Consider the following 23,376-nt stretch of genomic DNA (forward strand, 5'->3'; position numbering starts at 1 on the left):
ACATCTGAATTTTGAGTGATCTATAATGGCTACATCACATCAACAGAGTTTGTACAGAACCCTGATGAACAGGCCAGGTGTACTTCAGCATCTCGTGACCTCAATGGCCATAACAGCAGATCTGACTGAACACTTCCCCGCCTCCTCATGGAAATATATACAACTCTCAAAAATGTATTGAAGCACATCAGCCCTCACCGAAAACAAAGGCCTTCCAATTGCTCCCCAGCCTCTTGACACCCTCCTCCAAACCCCATCCTTTGATCCCACATATCCTCCGTATGATGTCTTCCAACCTCCTATCCATCTCATCCCCCGCAGTATGCAAATCACTCTCCACAAGCAACATATCATCCGGCACCGTCTCAATAATATCTTGGAAGGCCTGCGGCGTCTCCTCATCATCCAACGCATCCGACAGGTTAATCGCCGTACTAAATGAAGCAAAGATCTTACAAGGAATCTCCGGGCGTAAGTACTGCGCAAAATTCGACGGAGAACCTGAATATGAATGCAGACATATGCGCGGCGGGTACGGTTTCGGGCTGTCGTCTTTTGCAGCAGCAACACCATCGGCATCGCCATCACCCGCCTCATCAGCCTCCAACGCCGCCTCCGCACCCGGATGATCCCTCCCCCTCTTCTTCCTCTCCCTCTTACTCAAAACCAGCCTCTCGCACCCCTTCCACGTCTCAGCCAGCACCTCCAAAACCAGCCCATGAGCCTGCACCCCATGCACACTAACCGCCCTGCCCATCTCCGCCGCAAGATCAAGCTGTTTTCTAAAAACAACCTTCTGGTGCGCAGGACTACATCGGAAAGGCGTCAACCGCCTTCCTTCGCGGCCTCCAGGCGTGAGATTACTGTTGCGCTTTGCCCACAGATCGGGGTTGCCGGTCCAGGACTCCGGGATGCGGAAGGAGCGGTCGAGTCCGATTTCGCCGATTAGGGCGAAGGGGTGTTGGAGGAGGTGTTGGCGTGTGAGGGCGAGGAAGGTGGAGAAGGGTGTGGGGTCGGGGAGAGAGGCGTAGGTTTGGAGGTCTGAGGGGCTGGGGTCCGGGCGGTGGGGTTGCAGGACGGATTGGTAGTGGGTTATTTTGGCTTGGCCGGTTAGGGGACCTTGGTCTTGTTGTTCATCTTCGCCTTTGGAGTCAGGCGAGGAGATGTACATTTGATAGGAGAACCACGGGTGCCAGCCGAAGCAGGGGACGATGCATTCTTCTTTTGTCCATTGGGATGGGTTGGCCGATCGGATGCTGTGCTTGTTTGCGGTGGCTAAGACGAGGTCTTGGTCTTCGGCTCTGGTTGCCATGACGGTGAGGATGCGCGCTTTCATGTTTTGGATGGTCTCGATGCTTGACATGGTGTCTGTGGGGTGGCAGTGTGCGTCGTAGACTTCGAGGTGCCATGGGAAGGGCTCATCTTTGTTGGGCTGTGCTGACATCTCGTATCAGATATCTGTGTGATTCCAAGTTAAGATGTATAAAAAATCGGGTTGCGAGTATGTTGTGTTGTCGCGTGAAGCAAATCTACATTATGACGTGCATGTGAGGCTACTCGGGTGATCCCTGTCGGGCAACGCGCTTTCCGGATTACCCCACGACCCCACCATCCATTGCTGCATGCCAGCTTCCGACAGCTCTACAATGCCATGTAAATCGCTAACCTGATCCTTTATGGTACTCAATCTAGACCTCTGGCCTATCCTGAGTCGTATTCTGCCATGCCTTCCCCAGTCTAGGACCTCGGCAACTACCAGTACTGGGGAAAGAGCCAACCTCATGCCATTTGCTACTTACGGATACATGCGCATGCGTACATGCATAGTACAAAGATCCACTTCCCTGGATCCATCAGACGGACGAATACTCAACCCTTACATGGAGCATATCAGCCCAATAGCAAACGCCACATTCCGCGCTACTTTTCACGCGACCTCTGCGCGGAATGGATTGAGCTGTCACTTTACGCCCTGGACTACGATCGACGCTGAATCAGGTGTCTCACCTCAATCCAATTACATCGAGACCCACCAGTGAAGGAATTGCGAGCAGCTTGTCTGCCTAATCTTATTCAATGGCCGAGGATGTACTTTCTCCGCATTAGTTAACCCCTCACTAGATACGCCCGTTCGCTTGATAGTGACTTGGGCAGTCTAGTATATGTACTTGTCTTACTATCACTTCGACTTTACTTCTACTTGTCTTTATTCTTCTTTCTCTTCTTCTTCCTGTCTACTTCAAGTCTCTTCCTCTTCCTACAATACACCAATTTATCCCACAGCAAACACAGATAACCAAAACTATCGTCACCTGCCAACCTCACCACAACTTCAAACACATCTACCACCACACTCTCCACGATGCCACCCCGCCTCCAAAACAAAATCGCCGTAATAACCGGCTCCTCCTCAGGCATCGGCCGCGCCACAGCCCTAGCCTTCGCCTCAGAAGGCGCCTCCCTAATCTGCTCCGACATAACCGAAACGCCGCGATCAGAATACGCCACAGACACCTCCCCCAGCACCACCACCGTCGCCGCCGCCCACGCCCTCGGCGCAAAAGCCCTCTTCGTAAAATGCGACACCACCTCCTCAACCGACATCCAAGCCCTGATCCAGACCGCAGTGCAAGAGTACGGCAGAATCGACATTATGGTGAACAACGCGGGGATTAGCATGGAGACGGGTGAGCATGGCAGTCGGCCTGTGTGGGAATACGAAGAAGCGGCGTTTGAGCGCACCGTCGATGTTAATATCAAGGGGGTTTTCCTCGGGACGAAGTACGCGAGTAGGCAGATGGTGGGGCAGGAACCGGGGGAGAGGGGGGATAGAGGCTGGATTATTAATTTGAGTAGTGTTTATGGGTTGAGGGGGACTTCGGGGACCTGTAAGTTCTTTCGTTCCGTTTTTGTCCTTGTTGAACATGCGACGTTGAGTCTGTGAATAGACGGAAAGCTGACATTCTACTAGCGGGCTACGCGGCCTCCAAACATGCGGTAATGGGTCTCACAAAGTCTGCTGCGCTGGACTGCGCGCCCTATCGTATCCATGTCAACGCTCTCTGTCCCGGTTACACAGCTACGGCCTTTATATCCTCGCTACTCACGCCTGAAGCAGCGGATTCGAAGAAAGAGGTCGAGACAAGACATCCGTTTGGTGGACTGGGTACGCCGCAGGATATTGCGAGGGCGGCGGTGTTCTTGGCTAGTGAGGATGCGGCGTGGGTCACGGGTATTGGGCTGCCGGTTGATGGGGGGTTTAGCTGTATGTGAGGGTGCTAAGGCATGGAGCTATGGGCGGATGGATGGGTTTGCTGGACTGGGATTTGAACATTTGGGACATTCTGCTTAGATTGGCATAGTGGCTGAATTGAGCACGGTCATGAAGTAAGATCTCGGCTAAAAAGCAATATAGCCAGAAGCCTACAATCGTGTGGGGAACATACAGCCTTCCATCACAAGTAGGATATCTTCTGCAAATGAGTGTTTGACCTGTTTCATTGATTTTGTGGATTATACTAATCACTCTGTACTATGCTATTGCCTCTAGGCCGTCCCAAGTCCTCAAAACAACACCCTATGTACACCCAGTCAACCCTAAAGTGGCACGAAGAAAGCCCCAAAGTGTATAAGAAAAAAAGAGAAAACAACTGGTTTGGGGAAATCGTCGATTGAGGGAATATGCAGGGACAAGGAAACCCAAAACGCCGCAGCTATGCATAGCTTTCAAGAGTAAAAGGACCTAACGGAGGGGGTGCGAGAACGGAGTCGACTAGGAAAACGGAGAGAGTGCGAATGGAGAGGGTATCGCCGCCGGGGGGACAAGGCCGACATGTGTAAGAGGTGGTCGTGCTCCTTGGTACTATGCAAAAGGTGGATCAGTCAAGCTGAAGGGTCGGAATGTAGTGTGGGGATATAGGTGGCGTGGTGGAAGGGCCGAGGGAGTGTGGGAGAGTGTATGAGGTGTTTGAGGCACTACCTCGCTACACGGTGGATCAACCTGTGGTGGATTAGTAAAGAACGTAGGCATGTCGTTGCTCGAGTAAACTTACCTCAGCGTGCTGATGGAAAAGGTGGCAATCCATGCGAGCAGCGCAATCAACAGAGTCGCTGTCAAGCCCTTCTGCCTCTCGCAAATGCTCTGTCGATACGGACAAGCATTCGTCCTGTCCGACTCAACGCATGCCCATTTGTCGTCCGTCAGGGCCTGGAAAGCCAAACTAAGGTTCGCCGACTCGAAGACGATGAAGGCCAGATCGAGAAAGATCAGCGACATTTTGGCATTGGGCGAGCGTAGGCCGAGGGGCTTGGAAGTGTATTCGTCGTAGGTGATGTAGATGGTGTATAGGACGGCTACGATGTCGACGAGTATGGCCATCCAGGTAGACGAGTTGTTGCTGCAGCCGTTGTTGTCCGAGTGGCGGTAGATGGAGCATGCGAGGGAGAGGGCGAGGATGGAGAAGACGAGGACAATGGCGCGGACCAAGGCGGGAACCATGGGGTGGTTCATGATGGTGTTGTGGAAGCGCATCAGGCGGCGCTTCCTCTTCTCCGAGGTGAAGAGCCAGAAGCCCTTGATGTGCTCGTCGCCGAGGCCGTTGTCGATGGGCTCCCACTTCTGCTCGAGATCGGGCATGTTCTCCTTGAGCCAGTCATCGTCGACGATCTGGCCGCGCGAGGAGATGGGGCGGTCGTGGTTGGAGGCCTGCGTGAACTGCTTCCACTTGGGTGCGCTATCACTGACGGGCGTCGAGAGGGTCACGGGGGCGCCCTCGCGAGCGTGGTCGAATTTGCGGCCTGGCACGCTGGACTTGGGCGTCGGGCAGAAGTTGTGGTTGGCATGGCGGACGTTGGTGGGCGTGCGTGGTAGGAGGAGCGAGGAGGCGTCTACATTCTCGTCTTCGTCGTCGGCGGACTGGACCCAGGGCGGGAGTGAGCGGACGGCACGCTGCCTCTCCCTGTTCTCCGCGCTCGCGGTTATGCTCCGGTTAGAGGACGCCAGCGTGCGAGGAGTGCTGGATATCGACTGCGAGTGGCTCTTGCGGACGGGGGGCAGGCCGTCGTGACTGTCCTTGGAGTTGCCGGAGACGGCGCTGACTCGCGACTGGGGGCGCTGGGTCGAGGTGAGGGACGAGGCGGTCGGGGGCGGAATGGGCGAGGGCAGCAGGCGGTGGCCGTTGGAGTGGGACGAGTTCAGCGTCGAGGCCTGCGAGGTCTGGCTGCTCCCCTGGGCGGCGGCGTCGGGGCGGAGGTGCCCATTGCTGCTGCTGGTGGTACCATGGCCCGGGTCGCTCTTTCGGGGCTCAACCATGGGCGTGCTGGTCATCCTCGAGGGGAGATGTGAGGGGCTTCCTCGTCGCACCACCAAGCACCAGCCGGTGTGTCGCGCCTGCCTGCACGCAGCAAGCTTTGAGGGCTTGGCAGTGAATCAGCACCGGGGGAGATTACGTGGGAGCAAAGTAGACGAGTCGCAACGACACCATGTCCGGCTTAGGAAGTGACGGGGCGCAGTGCAACAGTGCGGGTAAACAAGACAAGGAAACAGCGAACGACGAGATGGTTAGAGTTTGGTGGTGCGCCTGGGGGTGGTGGAGCGTTGGGTGCGTGCGCGTGTTGGCGTCGTAGGGGAGATTGCTTGTTCGTCGATCAGGGAAACAGGGATTGCGCGCTGGCAGCATGCTTAGCCAGGAAAACAGCCTGGGGTGAGGTCATGGGTCCGCAGTAGCCCGTCGTCAAATTCCGACGACACGACACCCAGCTAGCGATTTCGGTGCCTTGGTCTCTACGCGACTCGACCTGCGTCATGTCTCGCACACCTGCCGCGAGAGTTTGTTAAATCGCGATTAAATACGCGCAGCATTGCGCTTACCTAACCACCAAGACCCTCTGCCCCACGACCCACGGTCCTCATCCTACGACCCCACGATGCGTCTCTTCCTGCTGCCCATATCCACGCGTCGCTCCCTCATCTACTGCGAAAAGCTGCACGAAAAGGCCCCCAAGGACCGCTCCTACTATGACAAGATCACCATAAAGGCCAATGAGACGTGGGTCGCCTGGGAAAAGGACGAAAAGGCCATCTGGGACTGGAAGAAAAAAGTCACCTTCTACGGCAACCACGCCCTGAAGCGCATACCCTACGAGGAATGGGGACTCAAGACCATACCCGCCCTCACGGCGAAGCGGAGGCAGGACATTGTAGACGGCAAGGCAAAATATGAGGTCCTGTTCCCTGGAAAGTACCTGCCGCAAGAGAGAGTGTCGGGGCTGCTGGAGAAGCTGGCAAAAGAGAGGCAGAACATGCACAGGACGAAACTGATCTGGAGCGTCGTCATCATGCCTTTTACCGCGCCGTTTATGCTCGTCCCCGTCATTCCCAACTTGCCTTTCTTCTACGTCCTCTACCGGGCATGGAGTCACTGGAAGGCCTTCAGCGGCTCCAAGCACCTCGAATTCCTCCTCAAGCACAACCTCCCTACCCCTGCGCCATCAGGCACGCTCGACCAGGTCTACACTGCCGGACTCATGTACCCAACCCGCGCACTCTCGCGTGCTGCTCCCGACCCAACCCCACAACAGGCCCAGCAGGTCGCCAATGTCGTGCACCAGCAGACCAACAACGAGACCGAAGACGTCATGGTCTTGCAACGGTGGAATGGAAAGCTCATCGCTGAGCAATTCGATTTACCTGACATGGAGGTTGAGATTGAGCGTGCTGTCGAGCAGGTCGAGAACGCCATCAAGTCAAAGGAGAAGAGGATGGAGGAGAAGCTGGAGCAAGAGAAGGCTGCTGGGGGTAACGGCACAAGGGCAAAAGACGCATTGCCTGAGGATATCCTGGAGAAGATACACGATAAAGCTGAAGATGTCGCTGAAGAGGGTAAGCAGAAGGCGAAACAAGCAGCCAAGCCATGATCCCATTTCACGTCTCAACAAAGTACGATATCATGGTTCAAGATTCATAAACAGCATGGGCGTTGGAGGCTATGTATGTACTATACCACATAGAGTGTCAGCATCTGTATGATTGGATGCTTATGAGAATAACGACATATGATCAACATCTTCATTCGTAATTGGTGATATAGTAGCCGGGAAGCCCTCAACACATCCATCGCCGTGGTAAGTCTCCTATAAAGACACTGATAGTCTCTAGGCTACGCCATCATCCATCGCCTAGACTCAGTGGACGACTTGCCTCCACGCAGGCATACCTCAGCTACACTACACAAGCAGCTTTTAGCTTGTCGCATGCTCTAACTATTCCCCTCAGTCTCACAACTCACTCCTCTCCCCCTTACAAAACCTCTCCAACCTCTCTCTCCCCCACGTCACAGGCCCTCCCACCCCATACAACGGATCCCTCTCCAACCACCCCACGCCCTTCACCTTCTCCGCCATCCCCTCCTCCCCCTCCTTCCCATAACACATATCCCACCCACACCCCTCGGGATAACTCCCCACCATCATAAACCCACCCTCCTTATCCACCACCAACCTATGCCCCACCCCCGCCGGCACAACCACCGCGTCCCCAGCTTTCACCTCTGTTTCTACCCGCCCTGGGTTGGATTCGCCGCCGAAGAGGAGGAGAGCGCGGCCCGAGTAGATGCAGAGGACTTCGTGGGTGGTGCTGTGGTAGTGCGTTGTGGTGTACATTGTGTAGCGCCACTGGGGGGTGAGGTTGTTGGCAAGGAGGTGGGATTCGAGGGTTGAGGGTGGGGTTGAGGGCGGGAAGGCGGAGTGGTAGATGTAGAGGGGGCGGTTGTGGGGGGTTGTGTTGGGGATTAGGGAGTGGGTGGGGATGTAGTGGGTTGATAGGCGGAGGGAGGTGAGGGGGGTTAGGTTTAGAGATGGCATTTTGGGGTGTTGTTTTCTAGATGAATTGTTGGATTTTTTGGTTCAGTGGTTTGACGTAGGATGCTTTGGCAAGGAGAAAGACTGCCATCCCAACTTTTGATATAAGATGGCATCTGATGATCCTACCAATACGTCATCGGTCAAAAAGCCGGAACGGATTTGCAAGGAACGTCTATTGTTCTGCCATTGTGAATTCGGTGTTCCGTCTGAGCATGTACTTACTTCTCCGTGGTGGAACTCCTAAGTTCGTAGCTGAAGATCATAGAGTGACCATCACTATCTTTTGCCACTAGCTAGTAGAGCAGGGTTTCAAGGCTTCACTGTGGACGAGTGGAAACATAATCAGATAGGGAGCCAATCCAAAAGGCTTTATTGGATCCACCCTGAAGAGCACCGCATTGAGAGACCTCCGTTGAGTCCAAATCACACACGAAAATGGTGATAAGCGGTACTCCAGCAGCATGAGATGTATCGTGATATCCGCATACCATCATCACTACTATGAACCGACAGCACGATCCGCTATGTGGATGGGGAACAGTGAGCGAAAGAACTGTAATGCTGGCATGCTTCGCTGTCAAAGGTTCTGCTGCCTTCGCGTTGAGCACTGTGGAGGCTAGTGCAAGGCTGCGTGAACGGGACCCTTGTAAAACGCCAAGACCCAAGCTCGGTGCTGCCTGAACTGTATGGAGCGACAACGACGTGACTCTAAACGTCGCCGCCTTGCTCGTCCGGCACCTTCACTTTTCTCTTCTCCCTCCCCTCCGTGTGTCGCCTAACTTGACGGCGCATACCAAAACCCGCGGAAATCGACCGCTCGGTACATCTTAAGCCCTCCCCGCCCGCTACCATTACTCCCCACCACTTCACCGCGCCCTCCACCGAACCCGCCTTTATCACCATCCACCCTTGTGAAAGGACACCAAACAAGCGCGCTCTCCAGTGTTGCTTGACAATCCGCTTGTCTGTGACACGGCGATTCCGACAATAAAGTTCCTCACGCGCAAGAAGTCGCCTCAGAAAAGTGCCCAAGAGCACGCGACGACACAACCCACCATGTCTTCCAGTATGCCACCCGTCCCGGCCAAGGACGACGTCAACGCCACGTAAGTTACTCTCTATCACCCCCAGCATCTTCTTCTGTACAGCGTTGCAACTTGCGGAGTTCTGGACGGGTTGCAGTGACGTCTCGAATGGCGGGTCTTGTGTCCGCCGCATTTGGCTTCTGCAAGAGCTGCGCCGCTATGGTGAGCGCAGGCGGAGAAAGCCATGGCAGGACGAGCTATACTAAAGCGACCCCAACCCGAAGATGACGTAGAGCTCGACCAGATGCTAATAGCTCACAGATGGAAGTACCTCGAAGCCGGTGTCGACAAGATCATGACGAACCTGCGCGAAGGTGTCGACATGAAGACGTACATGGGTCTCTACACCGCCATCCACAACTTCTGTACCGCCCAAAAAGCCGTCGCAGGCTCGTCCTTCCACGCCGCCAACAACCGCGGAGGTGCCCATCTCCTCGGAGAGGACCTCTACCAGCACCTGATCGAATACCTGAAGGCGCATCTCTCCGAAGTCCAGGCGGCTTCGCGGCAACATGTCGACGAGGCGCTCCTCCACTTCTACATCAAGGAGTGGAACCGCTACACGACAGCTGGCCAGTACAACAACCATCTGTTCCGGTACTTGAACCGTCATTGGGTCAAGCGTGAGATGGACGAGGGAAAGAAGCACATCTATGACATCTACACACTGCATTTGGTGCGCTGGAAGGAGGACATGTTCACGGGCAGCCAAGAGAGCGTCATGCGCTCGGTCCTGAAGCTAGTGGAGAAGCAGCGAAACGGCGAGACTATCGAGCAGTCGCAGATCAAGTCGGTCGTCGACTCTTTCGTATCGCTGGGTCTGGACGAGGCCGACAGCTCCAAGTCCACATTGGATGTCTACAAGGAATACTTCGAGAAGCCCTTCCTAGAGGCCACCGCCCAATACTACGACAACGAGTCCAAGCAATTTCTGGCAGAAAACAGCGTGGTTGAATACATGAAGAAGGCAGAGATCCGTCTGGAAGAGGAGAAGGAGCGCGTCCCACTTTACCTGCTCAACGAGATCATGTCTCCTCTGATGCGGACATGCGAACAGTCGCTCATCACAAGCCACTCGCAAGCACTTCGCGAGGAGTTCCAGATCCTTCTTGACCACGACAAGGAGGAGGACCTAGGCCGCATGTACAAGCTGCTTGCCCGCATTCCTGAGGGTCTTGATCCTCTGCGTCTTCGGTTCGAGAACCACGTCCGCAAGGCAGGTCTGGCTGCCGTTGACAAGATCGCGCAAGATGGAGACAGCTTGGAGCCAAAGGTGTACGTCGAGGCCCTTCTTGAGGTCCACACCCAGTACCAGGCGCTCGTTAACAAGGCGTTCAACGGAGAGTCAGAGTTCGTTCGCTCGTTAGATAATGCCTGCCGCGAGTTCGTCAACAGAAACAAGATCTGCAAGTCTGGCTCCAACAAGTCGCCTGAGCTCCTCGCAAAGTACACCGATACTCTGCTGAAGCGCTCCAACGCCAAGATGAGTGAAGAGGATGACATGGAGAAGCTCCTAACACAGATCATGACTGTCTTCAAGTACATCGAAGACAAGGACGTGTTCCAGAAGTTCTACTCGCGTATGTTGGCCAAGCGTCTAGTTCAGACTACTTCTGCATCAGACGACGCCGAGACCAGCATGATCTCGAAGCTGAAGGAGGCCTGTGGTTTCGAATACACCAACAAGCTACAACGCATGTTCCAGGATATGCAGATTTCCAAGGATCTCAACACCGCGTTCAAGGAGTGGCAGTCAAACAACTTGGACGAGTCAGACATGAAGACCAACGTCGATGCCTCATACCACATTCTCGGTACCGGTTTCTGGCCTCTAAACCCACCCACCACACCGTTTACCCCACCGCAACTTATTGTTCAGACCTACGACCGCTTCTCTCGCTTCTACAACCACAAGCACCAAGGTCGTAAGCTTACCTGGTTATGGCAGCTGTGCAAGGGTGAGGTCAAGGCCAACTACTGCAAGGTTGCGAACCTGAAGACTTCACCAACCTTCCAGGTCTCGACCTACCAGATGGCCATCATGTTACTGTTCAACGACAGTGATACCGTCACCTACGATGATATTGCTGAGTCCACCAAGCTGAACAAGGAGACTCTCGACCCTAGCTTGGGTGTCTTCATCAAGGCCAAGGTTCTGCTCGCCCAACCCGAGGGCGCAAAGCCTGAGTCTGGTACTTCCTACAAGCTCAACACCGGCTTCAAGACCAAGAAGGTGAAGATGAACTTGAACATTGGTATCAAGTCTGAGCAAAAGGCCGAGGCGGAGGATACGCACAAGACGATTGAGGAGGACCGAAAGCTACTCATTCAGGTATGTATTCACCACTCTTATCTTCCCCACATTACAGGATGCTAACATATCAACAGTCCGCTATCGTGCGTATCATGAAGTCCCGCAAGAAGATGAAGCACCAGCAGCTCGTCTCAGAGACCATCCAGCAGATCAAGACCCGATTCATGCCCCGCGTCCCCGACATCAAGAAGTGCATAGACATTCTGCTCGAGAAGGAATACCTGGAGCGTCTGGAGGCAGACGAGCTCGGCTACTTGGCCTAGCCGGTTAGTCCCGATTCGATACGTAGCTTCCGGTGGATATCTTGAGTAATGAGTAATGGGTTTTCATCATCATGGGTTGGGTTGTTTTCGTCTTACATCATCGCCCCCCACATTTCTTCGATGCGTATCATTTGGGCGTTTTCCTGGCATGGCCAGCCGGAGTTGGGGAAACTACTGTGTGGGAAATGGCGAAAGGGATGGTGCGACTTTTGGGAAGGGAGATGTTACGCGCTGATGAGGTGCGTTAGGTATCTATCCCTTTTTCTTGAATGATAGATGGGAGTATAAAAGCCAGACATGGTTTATTAAAAGGAGATTGCGATCTTGATGTCTACTTGCTGTACGTGCCTGCATGTCCGCCTTAGTGTCTCGTCTCACATTTGATAATAACCTGGAAGAGCCATTGTGCGCTCATCAGACTGTTTCACCGCTGTCCCTTGCATCACTTCTCCCACTCCTCATCTTCTTGTACATCCATACACTTAGCACAGTTGGACCGTGTATCAACAAAGGTGACCATTCGGATTTGTCGGTCTTAGAACTACGATCCGAGGGCGTACTGCTCAGAGTGCTAGAAGTTCCGTAGTTGTGATTTAAGTCAGACGATGCAGATGCCGAAGACGCGGCGATGAGGGGTGTCGTGCTGCTTGCCGTGTCTGGTCGCTGTGGGGTGGGAGTAGCTGTAGCGTTTGAGTCAATCGCTTCTTGCGGCTGGTCTAGCGTCGCTGAATCTGTAACTGCAGTAGCCGGGTCTCTTGGTGTCGCAGTCGCATCTGAATTGGGCTTGGCCGACTGTTTGCTATTTCTTCTCATCTCCGACATGGCAACCTTCCCCAACTTCTCGTAGGTCCTAAGTTCGATGCTCAGAATCAACATGAGCGGCCAGGCTAACATCAGCCATACAAATGGCAGCATGCGGATATTGATGTAGCCGGAGGCTTGGAATTTGAAGAGTCCACACATGTTTCCCCTAGCTTCATCAGGGAGTGTATCGGTATACGTTGGGTTGTCATGGTCTTCCGCACTCGCGATGCTCCACGCATCAAACTGGGCTCTTGCGAGAGATGTCTTAAACAGATGCTCAGCCTCAAGCTGCCAATGGTTGTCAGCCAGTGGCATAGATCGAGACTGGCCAACTCGTTGTTGCGCGAGTAAACCGCTACCGAGACGAAGCTTTATGGCGTCGTACGTGTTGGAGCTTTCCAATGCATACTTCAAGAACCAATAGGATGATGTGTTCGATCCGCCAGCTGGTATTGGGTCGTTTGCATGCCAACACGGAGAGCCCGACGGAGCACAGAAGATCGTCTCATCTATGCAGGCGAATGCTCGCGCTTTCGGCTGCGAGTTGTAGTAGTAATAACCTTTGTCTCCGGGGTATTGAAAGGCTTTGTCGGCGGGGAAAATGGGATCGTTGCTGCGCTTGGTATAAATGATGCGTAAAGCCGTAACAAAAATGAGGGTCAACGTCTTGGTTCGTTGTGGCAACAGGCCCGGGGCTGCCAGGTCTTTTGAAGGCTGATAGAAGTCACACGTCGGGTCGAGTAAGGAGGTGGCGTAAGTACTATGAACTTGTTAGGTAGAGCTAACAACTCAGTTTAGACTTGTTTGCAAACTTACTTGACTTTGTACACGGGGGCTTGCCATTCGAATGGATGACCCGTGATACGCATAGTGTAGTCAGAGAGTATAGGCGGAGGAGCATGCACTTCGTCTGAGCAGTTCGTGGTATCGTAGAGCGATCCATAAAAGTACTTGTATCCAGACTCGCCCATCCCGATGTTGGTGAAGTGCTGCACGAAAGGTCGATCTGCGCTCAGTGGTGCGCATGTTGTCTTGCGTCGAAATATGTGCATGGACGCCTCGTTGATACCTAGTATCCCTGAATCGATCCAGTTGGTATCAAAGGTGATGGCTGAGCCAGGCTGGTAACCATCAACGCATATGTCGGTCCTATCGAAGGGACATTTATCCTCTTGCACTTCATACCCAATAGTTGAGTTGTAGAAGAAGTCACAATTCGTGGCTTTGACGTTAGTACCGGAACTGTAGCACTCCTGCGCATAGGCCGCTGCGCGTCTTTCTCTTCCCACCATGAGCATGTCTGCCTTTACAGCTTCTTCTTCGCCGGCTTTCTCGTTGTCGTACTCATAGAGGCCACATTTATCTGACTTAAGTAGGGCAGATCTGCTTCTTGCGACGTTGTCGGTCAGAACTATCCCCACGATGGATTGATACAGTACCAACAAGAACGATGCAAGGAGAAAGGAGCCAAAGAATCGATGCCGAGCTTCCCAGCAGGGGTCTTGGGCGAGAAGACTAGATATCCGATACTTCAGTCCTCCTTTTGTACCCTTCGTAGTGCTCAAATTGCCTGTTGGGACAAGGTGGCCGGCAGATTCGTCGTCACGATCACTTGATGTCGTGGGAAATAAGTACTGCTTAACAAACGACATTGTACTGAGAACGATTCGCAGTACGTAAGGCGACGCAAGGGTGAGGCTGATAGCGATACCGACTTTGAACCATTGCGCTTCCCGCCAGGAATCGCGTTGCAACGTCTGCAAGCCTAGCAGCTCATCAATGTGTGATCTCTAAAATCAAGGGTATACTTACGGTGTCCCTCGCTATAATCTCTCCATCGTCCCGTCTTCGGCGTACTCAGAAGTGACATGAATGGGTATGCGGTCTGACGGTTGAGTTTGTGACGTTCAAGTTGCTCGTAAATGTTTCCAGCTTCGGCCGCATAAATGTGCGAGAAGGAGGATTGTGAGAAATGGCGTGTTTTGTCGGAGCAACTGAACTTGACGACATGAAGTACGATCGATAAGCTCCACCGCTATTCAAACAGCCAACGGAGCGCTCGCTTCATTCGAATCGTATCGTATCTGGGGTTGCTTCGAGTCGAGCTTCTTGCAATTCGCAGATCACGTATCTTGTTCTTATGCCAGACTACGCTTGACACGCGCAGATCAGCTGTGCTTGAGGGACGCCGAGAAGGCGATGATCGTCCAGGTAGCAGTGAGGCTGAACGCTTACATGATTGCTTGTGCGTATCCTTGCCTTGCCACGCTAATCGCTTGGGTTGGTTCAGACGTGCATGAAGAGGCGTTTTCCTGCGAATGAGGTGCGGCTTCTCGTATCAGCAACACGGGATAGCAGTCTTGCGTCAGGCATCAAGAAGTCCGCATGACAGATGTGTTTTTGAAGATGTAACGCGATACTCCACTTGGACCGGTTTATGTGATATGTGAATAGCTGTGGAAGATCAGCGTGTCACTCCATCCAAATACCGCGACGAGTAGACGCACCTCGTCTCGATGATGCCCTATGTCAAAAAGTGTGCGAAACGCAATTTTTCAGCCCTGGGGTATCTGCAAGCGCGACTGGTTTCCGCCACATAAGCCGCACGCCCGCCAGGCGATATAACAGGGCGCACCCCGAACTGGGATCCGTTACCCACCGTGCGCAATGGAAAACCACATACCCTGGAGATGGTCCGAATGGGCCCAGCGGTTCTGTAAACAAGACGCTTCCGGTAATGTCGTATATTCTGAATCAGACCCGGCCAAGGATCGCGGGGTTGAAAATCCATGGGGCCCAGGTTGGATCTCCTCTGCCAGCTATGGTCGCAGCTACAAACACGAGTATGGTGACGACCGTACAATTCTCGAAACTCTGTGGGGTTCTCCAGGTCCACCAGAAGAAGCCGAAGGACAAGCCGATGTGGGTTTGGGGCGCTGGTCAGAATGGATGTGGTCGCGTCACTACAACAGCTATTACAAGCTCATGTACGGAAATAATGAGGATATCGTCCTCAAGACAATATGGGAGCCAAGCTCAACAAAAGAAGCGGAGATGCTCATTAACAGTGCAAGAAACGCTGTGCACTTTGCATACCGTCACAACGGATACGCTATAAGGAGCTATTACATACCGATTCAGTGAGTGGCTGGCATCATAACCACGTGTAACATACTGATACCATATCAAGATGCCGCACCTCAGAAAATGACAAAGAGCGACAACGAGATGACCGCGACGACCGTAACCGGCATGGAAGGAGCGGTTACAGAGACAGCGATCCCTCGGGTGGTAGGCAGCATCCTGGGAATGGAGATCAGCCAGACGATGGAGACGATACACAGTCGAGCCCTGAGAGCGCTTACGACCAATGGTATCGATATATGGTCGAATACTACCCAAATCATCTCCTGGATCAAAATCCAACGGCTCAGTATGCAACGGCTCAGTATGCAACGGCTCAGTATTAAGCAGCTCAGTAGCCAACGGCACATCATCCAGTGGCTCAGTAGTAACCTTAGAGTTACAGAAAGGTGACTGAATGGTTCCCAGATGCAGGATCCGGCGACGGTCACGTCGCGTCCATCAGGTCTCCTTGCGACAGGGTCGCTTTGGTTAATGGCTTGCGGTTCCCGTCGCGGTCGGATGAGGATGAATCGTTGCCCACAGGACCCATTCTGTCGCTTTGTTATGCCTTGAAGGTGGCTGGTGCTTTTCGCGATGATGGGACGATAGCAGGAGATCGCGTCGTGAAAATGCAGGAGGCAGGAGGCAGGAGACAGTCGCGTATTCGGTGCAACTTCCGTCGATGCCGAACGCGTAAACTTCATTACGTCATCATCTTGACGCGTTCGTAGCCGATGTGAGCTGCACCCTCTGAACGTCTGCTTTTGATTGTACACACGACCTTTGATACTGTAAACACAAACGCGACGCGATTACTAGCTAGTTATACTGTTATGGATTACGAAATGTTCACGCATTCTCAAAAGCCTTGGGATCACATGCAACGCGTGTATCTGCCCAAATTCCCTCACAAGCATGTCATTTATGCTTTGATCGAGCAGAAAACTGGATAGAGGATACTGAGACGACTAGAAGCTCTTCACCATATTCTTCATATTGACTTAGTTTCTACGACATCTAAAACATACCCATGGCATTACGCGATCTGGTAGAGCTTGCGAGCCCCGGAATGCACACCCTCACAAGAAGCATAACACCAAGTGCACAACTTCGCTAGTGTTCTCACGGCCTTGATGATAGGCCGCCAAGGCGGTTTTGGTTGCATGTCAGGCCGCCTGCTGCGCCCTTCTCAAAGTTTACCACTTCGGGCCTAGCGTTTCCCGTTTCGGAAAACCAAGACTTCCGCACGCGTGGCTACGAAGTAGGGCCTTATAGAGAGGTTTCTCTTGAAGATGGCAAAGTTGACCCATAAGTAATACTGCTTGCAGTTCATGCTGCTCAATCTGCAATTCGACCATTCCAGACCTACGCTCCAGAAGATGACTGCCGTAACCACGATCTTTTCCGAGGAAGATCGGGGTGTTGCTAGTAGGTACTCCGAGCATTTTATACTCATACGAGAGTACTAATAATCCCGACGCAGACACCGACACCTCCTCGCTGGTGCACTTTGAACCCACCGCGGAGAATGCTGACCTCTACACCATGGACCTCCCAGAGTACACTCAACAGGTCGCGGGCGGAGAAATCTCGGTAGATGCGGAGTCGACGCAAAACGAAAAGCCACGCAGTCAAGACCAGTCGCCGGCATACGATCCACTTCCAAGCCCAGAACCGCGGAGTCTTCAAGAAGAGCACGAGTACGACATACGACAGGATGCTAGCGTCCAAGAAAACCCATCGCATACACGTTCGTCAAACCCTCCAGCCTTGACACATGAGTTCACAGAAGCCGATGCAACGGCGAGCCTTGCTAGCATACGAGCATGTAGCATCCTTCACGATAGACCAGCAGTATGGCTTGTGAAGCGGAAGAGCCTGGCCCTATCGCCGCTTGCGGCTGCGGTGCTTACTAAAGAGGGTCTTCTTCAACCCAAAGACTTGCATCTGTAGGGAATCTCTTCATGCAACAAACGTCGACTACCACTGACACCCACTACAGCATATCTCAATACTCAGACATGAAGCACGACCCCACCGACCCGGTATCCGCTGCATTTCTCACTACCTACGACGTGGTAAGCGGAATCATGCTGGGTCTCGTAGCAGGTCCGGTGGAGCTGGGCAAACAAACAACACCAATGCTACTGCAGCGCGAGATAAGACGCAAAGAGAAGCGGGACGGAACCGCTAACCCATTACCTCCTCTCGACACCAAAGACTCGCCTCATGTGGCACGCCAAGTAGCCCTCGGTACCGCAAAAGGATTCGGACGCATCATCACCACCAGTCTGAAGAGTCCGGCGATTGTCATGCATGGTATTACTCGAGGTTTCCATAACCTTCCGAAAGCGTACGGTGAGGAGGTGCGGCAGTATGAGAATGTGACTGGGTTGAGAAGTGGGCTGCTGGTCAGCTTCAAGAGCTTTGGTTACGGACTCAGTGATGGCATAAGGGATCTTATAATCAAACCCATCGATGGTGCGGAGAAGGATGGTGTCCTGGGTTTTGCTGCTGGATGTGCGACTGGCGTTATGAATGCGGCCTTGAAGCCTGCTGCTGGTAAGTGGCCCTTTAGTATAGATGACGACTGGTTGGCTGACTGAATGTAGGCGCATGCGGGCTTGTCGGGTACTCGTCGGTTGGGGTATATAAATCCATTCGCAATATCGGTTCGGTAAAGAAGGAAGATCCGATACATGTGGTGCAGAGGCTGGGCGAAATCGAATATCAACAGGCGAGCGATGCAGATAGGCTGTACATAGTGCGTCTCTGGTGTCAAACGCAAATGCGGGTGCGCATATGTTAGCTTGTTGAATGCACCGTCTCGGTTTGTCGATGTTGTGATTTCATGGTTCAAGTGATGTATTGCGTGAGAAGAAGCTTCGCTCGAGTCGAAGATACTATCCCTTAACCAATGTGTTGGCAGATCTAGCGTTTCCAGCCTTTAGCTCGATGCAGAGGCCTTGCTTTCCGGTACGCCATACGCCCTCTTCATCAAGTAGTGACTAAGTTGCCATTTCTGAATGTCGTCAGTAACTCAAAGTTCCACGGGGCTTGATCGTCAACGTACCACTACTTGCTGACTCTCGAAGTAGTCCTTCCATTCCTTATCCTCCGCGAGATCGACGACCACGTCCCATGGCCACTGCTCAGACTCTAGCTCGACGAGCGTAAAGTATCTGTGTAGCTCTTTCTTGTCTTTGGTCTCGAACTTTCCGCCCTGCATCGTTGTTGCGTTGTCGACCTCGAAGAGGCGAAACCGCAGTACGTCTGGTGAACTAGATATTGTTGGGCCGACGACTTCTCTGTAGTATTTCATGACCTCCTCTTCCTTGTCCGCTGGTACGCTCCATTCCATTGCCGCCACGCTTGCGACGTATTCGATGTCTATCGACATTAGTCCGTCATCGCCGGCTTTATCCGCACCCGTGATCTTACCACCACCGTCACCGGACCAGTCGTCTTGTTTCCAACTCTTGATTTCCCGATAGGACCGAAGATCAAGAAGTAGGCCTTTGAGGGAAGCCTGCAAATCGGCATTTGGTGGATGGTATTGTGCGTCGTACATGTCTTTGTTGGCTTGGTCGACACTCTTTATTTCCCATACGGTCATGTAAGGCCATGGCGCGTCCAATCTTCCCACCGGCTCATTCTCCATACCGCTCGCCGTTACTTCGCAATGTAAAGCATGCTTTGCATTGTGTGGATTCAGTGAAGGTAGGTGTTCGTTCTCGTACCACTCTTCGCGTCCCTCTGGGATGTTTGCCCATACGCAAGCTATGCCAGCCATGTTGTTCCGATTTCGCAGCGAGATTTGTCGCAAGTTCAGTAGCCAAAATTCCTCTGGTTCCAGGGGTCCAAAGTGTTAAATGCAGGTGTTTGTGCCGAGCTGTCAGTCAACGTTTGCAACGGGGAAAAGATGGAGGGACAGCTAGTCTGCAACGTGACGCGGCTGTTGCCATATTATGACAGACCCTGATTCACAGCTGTGTATGATAGTCCCTACGAGACGGTCCGACCGCATTTTGCTCGACCAGTCCACCCTGTTTCGGAGGTAGATAAAGCGGTATATACGCCGTCGCTTAGCCAATGGGCGATGATGCGAGCGGACGTGATTGGCTATTGATACCTGAGACGTAAGGCGATAAATTCTTTCAGGACGTGGGCTAATGTGCATGTGTCGTAGGCGATCGACGTTCCCCACAACCTGCCACGAATGCCTGAAGTCGGAGAATTCGAAGCGCGGGTAGCGCCGAAAGGATCAGTGATGTGCCAGCATCAGCCGATTGATTGATGCCAAATCCATGGCTTCACCGGTTGTTCGTGTAGGATTTTCTTATCTGAATTCTTGAAGGTATAGGAAGCGCATTGTGCATGTCAGGAGTGACACTAAGGTTGGGCCTTCTTGCGGTCCGCTACGACCCTAGCGCCGGCAGCACAACGGCGTTACCCCCGCTTAGGGGCCTTGGACGCCTGCCCTTACAAGACACATGCCTGTCGACACCTCGTGAGCCAACCTTGGCCCAAGTCACGACGCCTCTGTTTCTCTCAAACGTTCCGATATTCTGCAACTTCTTCACGGGCCGAATCGTAATAGTTGCCCTCGCTCGGTGACTGACGTGTATTCGTTTTTGATCATCTGACCAGATAGATGAATCGCCGGTTATATAGAGCCGCCTGCAGTCGCACGTGAAAGCGAGCTCGGATCTTACCAGGACACCTTGACCAGACTACCAGTCGATCGGTCGTAGGCAGATCGACGCGTAAGGAGATCTCGCTATTCGTGCCCGTGCTTAGGAAGGTGCTTTTTCTCACAGACATGGTTCGCTGGACCCATGGCAGTATAGTAAACTTAGATTTCGCCCCAGGCCCCTGGACGAGTGCGCCATAGTGATCTACTCTCGCGGCACTATGTACCCACATCTGTGCCGTATCTCAAACGCCACAGACCTCTGAAGAAGGCAACATTCGCGATGCCTTCAGCTACGGTCCGAGATACAGAAGCCTCAACAAATCGCTCGGTGTTCAATCTGGTACCACACATGGGGCCAATGGCAGACAGCGTTCAATCAAGATCGAAGTCGAAATCTGGCTCGTGGCTTACCGGCTCTATGGGTGTCGGAAGAAGAGCTGCCCTGTACGGAAGATAGCCCGTGCTCTCGCGGTCCAGAAACGAGAGTAATCAATCGTGTCCGCACGGATGGGGTTAGGATGATCATCAACAGCGTTCTTCCAGGCGGGTGACAAGGGGGCGAGGAGCGACTACACCACAGCTCTGTCTTGAGCATGCACGAAAACAACTTACAACGAACAGAATGGCTCGAAGGTCGTGAAGTGGCGTGTATGTATCTGCCGACAGTCACCGGATCATATAGCCGTCTGTTTTAGCAAACCGCACTGGTAGCTTCTATGAATAGTAGCGCTTCAGCGCTTCTCAACAGACAGCGGAAGAACATCGTCAGTAGATGAACACCAACAATCTTCCCGTGTGCGCAATCAAGTACCTGGGAATAGCAATGATCTGATAAGTTCTCCTGCCAGATCGTGTAGATACCGCAGGGACCTGGCAGGTGTTATGCCGTACGAACTTGTAGAATAGCCAGAGCAGAAAGCATAACCCAATGAGGGTATATAAAAGCTCCACGTCTCGTCGATTACAACCTCATCTTGATCAGGTCATCTCGGCTTGCTCATACAGTCTTCTTCTCTTGCAGTATCATACCTCAAATTCCAAGATGCGGATCTTCCTTCTCTCCGCTGTCACGTCGACCTTCTTCGCCCTTGCCTACGGCGCTGGAAGTGCCGTCCAAGGCACCGGGTCAACCACTCGTCAGTGGTCCTGCTGCAAGAACTCTTGCTCTTGGCCCGGCAAAGCTCTTGTCGATAAACCAGTCCTGACGTGCGACGCAAGCGATAATCTCCTCGACAACTACAACAGGCGCGATGGCTGCGAAAGCGGCGGTGGTTCATATGCCTGCTCTGATCTCAGCCCATGGGCTGCGAGTAACGACTTGGCGTATGGCTTCGCCGCAGTCAATCTTGCAGCTTCGAACGAATCCGCGTGGTGTTGCTCTTGCTACTCGTATGTTCGTCCAGTTCGATGCCCGAGCAGTTACTGACAAACTCTAGTCTGACGTTTACTTCCGGCCCAGTCAACGGAAAGAAGATGATCGTCCAGGTCACGAACACTGGATCTGATCTAGGAGAAGATCAATTCAACATTGCCATCCCTGGTGGTGGCGAAGGTTCCACTCAAGGATGCACGAAACAATATGGCGGCGCCGACGTCTGGGGTCAAGACTATGGTGGCGTAGGGCATCGCGATGACTGCGACGCCCTCCCCGCTGCGCTACAAGCTGGCTGCTACTGGCGTTTTGACTGGTTTCGGGGAGCTGATAACCCGTCTGTCAACTGGGAGAAAGTCAAGTGCCCTGAGACTCTTTCTGGCGTTTCTGGCTGCCGCCGTAATGATGACCCGATTCCGGGACAAAATACCCCATCGCCAACACCTACAACCTCTGCACCCATATCTTCTGGCACTGTACAGCCGGGTGGTCAGTGTGGTGGGAAGTCTTACAAAGGTCCCACCCGATGCGTAGGAGGCACCGTTTGTACCTATGTCGACGAGAATTCGTACTATTGCCTCGCGGACCCAGCTAACACAAGAACAACCCCGACGACTACAACCTCTGCCAGCGCCGCACCTACTATCGGTCTACCCTATGATCAATGCGGCGGGAATGGTTGGACTGGTCCCAGGACATGCAAGGATTCGGTGTGCGTGAGAGTCGATGAATGTGAGTCGCGCTGGTTCAATCATACCATCTCCAACCTCATACTGACGTGTTCTAGGGTACTCGCAGTGCCAGCCCCCAGTCTCATCTCAGAGATCCTCGAGCACGCGATCCACAACCGCTAGACCGTCATCTACTCCACCTGCTCAGCCAGCCCCGCCGTTCACTCGTACCCGTCGCACCACCACGACTAGACCTGCGCCACCAGCGGCTACGGGCCCAGTACAACTCTATGATCAGTGCGGTGGGCAGACATGGCAAGGCTCGACAACTTGCAACCAAGGGCTGGTTTGCTTCAAGGTCGACGAGTATTATTCGCAGTGTCAGAAACCGACCTAGAGAAGTGGAAGTAAACAACGTTGGTGTGATGGATCAAAGACGTTTGTGTTGTTGCTGATAGAGAAGTGTCTTCGATCGTACATGTAAGTATTGGTTGGATGTGGAAGTCGTAACAAGCCGGAATACAATGCGATTTTGTTTGACATCAGAAGCTTATCCCCCTCTTCTTCCTTGCTCTTGACCCAACTCATAGCTTCGCCTTAACCCCAAAACTCTTCTGCACAGCCTCAACCCCTCTCTTCGCAACATCCTCATCCTGACTCGGCAGCCCCGTACTACACCCCACCGCCCCCACAACAACCCCATCCTTCACAATCGGGACACCACCCGCAATCGTCATAAACCTGCCTCCATTGCTGTGATTGATGCCATACGCCGGCCCACCAGGATACACATTGTCTTTGTAAACAGAGGTAGGCGCGCGATGACCTGCAGCTGTGAAAGCCTTGTCGATGGCGATGTTGATGGATGTGAGTTTTGCGCCTTCCATGCGGGCGAATGCTAGCAGATGGCATGCGTTGTCCATGATGGCGATGTTCATTGGTACGTTGATTTCCTTGGAGCGCTGCTCGGCGGCGGCGAGGGCGACGCGCGCGCCATCGAGGGTTAGCGTTGGGATGGATTTTGTGCTCATGATGACTTTTGGTAGAGAGGTTTGATAGTCTGATGGTAGCAACGCGCTGCTGGACGCGGTGTTATGGTGCTGATGATGGACCTCGGATATTGCAGGATAATGACGTAGGGGTGCTTTGATTGGCCCGTGTTGCGGAGGCGCTTGCTTTCGCGCG

The 23,376-nt window shown here is 53.2% G+C and overlaps 12 protein-coding genes across 12 annotated transcripts; 6 read left to right on the top strand and 6 right to left on the bottom strand.

Moving 5' to 3' along the window:
- Window positions 1-187: 187 nt before the first annotated feature.
- J4E86_003817 (uncharacterized protein) lies at window positions 188-1,444 on the bottom strand (the record flags this gene model as incomplete). Its single annotated transcript, XM_051444367.1, has 1 exon — window positions 188-1,444. One exon carries the CDS (start codon window positions 1,442-1,444, stop codon window positions 188-190), a length of 1,257 nt encoding a protein of 418 aa, XP_051303992.1.
- A 918-nt stretch (window positions 1,445-2,362) lies between these two features.
- Window positions 2,363-3,273, top strand: J4E86_003818 (uncharacterized protein; the record flags this gene model as incomplete). Its single annotated transcript, XM_051444368.1, has 3 exons — window positions 2,363-2,781; window positions 2,857-2,888; window positions 2,972-3,273. The coding sequence occupies 3 exons, from the start codon at window positions 2,363-2,365 to the stop codon at window positions 3,271-3,273; spliced, it is 753 nt and encodes a 250-aa protein (XP_051303993.1).
- A 702-nt stretch (window positions 3,274-3,975) lies between these two features.
- J4E86_003819 (uncharacterized protein) lies at window positions 3,976-5,326 on the bottom strand (the record flags this gene model as incomplete). Its single annotated transcript, XM_051444369.1, has 2 exons — window positions 3,976-4,000; window positions 4,053-5,326. 2 exons carry the CDS (start codon window positions 5,324-5,326, stop codon window positions 3,976-3,978), a joined length of 1,299 nt encoding a protein of 432 aa, XP_051303994.1.
- A 599-nt stretch (window positions 5,327-5,925) lies between these two features.
- J4E86_003820 (uncharacterized protein) lies at window positions 5,926-6,915 on the top strand (the record flags this gene model as incomplete). The annotated part of the gene is made up of 1 exon (XM_051444370.1): window positions 5,926-6,915. One exon carries the CDS (start codon window positions 5,926-5,928, stop codon window positions 6,913-6,915), a length of 990 nt encoding a protein of 329 aa, XP_051303995.1.
- A 360-nt stretch (window positions 6,916-7,275) lies between these two features.
- Window positions 7,276-7,860, bottom strand: J4E86_003821 (uncharacterized protein; the record flags this gene model as incomplete). The annotated part of the gene is made up of 1 exon (XM_051444371.1): window positions 7,276-7,860. One exon carries the CDS (start codon window positions 7,858-7,860, stop codon window positions 7,276-7,278), a length of 585 nt encoding a protein of 194 aa, XP_051303996.1.
- Window positions 7,861-8,916: 1,056 nt separating this feature from the next.
- J4E86_003822 (uncharacterized protein) lies at window positions 8,917-11,522 on the top strand (the record flags this gene model as incomplete). Its single annotated transcript, XM_051444372.1, has 3 exons — window positions 8,917-8,966; window positions 9,207-11,277; window positions 11,334-11,522. 3 exons carry the CDS (start codon window positions 8,917-8,919, stop codon window positions 11,520-11,522), a joined length of 2,310 nt encoding a protein of 769 aa, XP_051303997.1.
- Window positions 11,523-11,936: 414 nt separating this feature from the next.
- On the bottom strand, window positions 11,937-13,978 carry J4E86_003823 (uncharacterized protein; the record flags this gene model as incomplete). The annotated part of the gene is made up of 2 exons (XM_051444373.1): window positions 11,937-13,086; window positions 13,143-13,978. The coding sequence occupies 2 exons, from the start codon at window positions 13,976-13,978 to the stop codon at window positions 11,937-11,939; spliced, it is 1,986 nt and encodes a 661-aa protein (XP_051303998.1).
- Window positions 13,979-15,147: 1,169 nt separating this feature from the next.
- On the top strand, window positions 15,148-15,796 carry J4E86_003824 (uncharacterized protein; the record flags this gene model as incomplete). Its single annotated transcript, XM_051444374.1, has 3 exons — window positions 15,148-15,248; window positions 15,299-15,466; window positions 15,517-15,796. The coding sequence occupies 3 exons, from the start codon at window positions 15,148-15,150 to the stop codon at window positions 15,794-15,796; spliced, it is 549 nt and encodes a 182-aa protein (XP_051303999.1).
- Window positions 15,797-16,831: 1,035 nt separating this feature from the next.
- J4E86_003825 (uncharacterized protein) lies at window positions 16,832-18,058 on the top strand (the record flags this gene model as incomplete). The annotated part of the gene is made up of 3 exons (XM_051444375.1): window positions 16,832-16,880; window positions 16,936-17,401; window positions 17,455-18,058. The coding sequence occupies 3 exons, from the start codon at window positions 16,832-16,834 to the stop codon at window positions 18,056-18,058; spliced, it is 1,119 nt and encodes a 372-aa protein (XP_051304000.1).
- Window positions 18,059-18,399: 341 nt separating this feature from the next.
- J4E86_003826 (uncharacterized protein) lies at window positions 18,400-19,245 on the bottom strand (the record flags this gene model as incomplete). Its single annotated transcript, XM_051444376.1, has 2 exons — window positions 18,400-18,474; window positions 18,526-19,245. The coding sequence occupies 2 exons, from the start codon at window positions 19,243-19,245 to the stop codon at window positions 18,400-18,402; spliced, it is 795 nt and encodes a 264-aa protein (XP_051304001.1).
- A 1,945-nt stretch (window positions 19,246-21,190) lies between these two features.
- Window positions 21,191-22,374, top strand: J4E86_003827 (uncharacterized protein; the record flags this gene model as incomplete). The annotated part of the gene is made up of 3 exons (XM_051444377.1): window positions 21,191-21,537; window positions 21,585-22,088; window positions 22,308-22,374. 3 exons carry the CDS (start codon window positions 21,191-21,193, stop codon window positions 22,372-22,374), a joined length of 918 nt encoding a protein of 305 aa, XP_051304002.1.
- Window positions 22,375-22,775: 401 nt separating this feature from the next.
- On the bottom strand, window positions 22,776-23,222 carry J4E86_003828 (uncharacterized protein; the record flags this gene model as incomplete). Its single annotated transcript, XM_051444378.1, has 1 exon — window positions 22,776-23,222. One exon carries the CDS (start codon window positions 23,220-23,222, stop codon window positions 22,776-22,778), a length of 447 nt encoding a protein of 148 aa, XP_051304003.1.
- Between the last annotated feature and the right edge of the window lie 154 nt (window positions 23,223-23,376).

The sequence above is a fragment of the Alternaria arbusti genome, assembly GCF_024043155.1.
Source record: "Alternaria arbusti strain BMP 1465 chromosome Unknown scaffold_4, whole genome shotgun sequence".
Classification (NCBI taxonomy): Eukaryota; Fungi; Ascomycota; class Dothideomycetes; order Pleosporales; family Pleosporaceae; genus Alternaria; species Alternaria arbusti.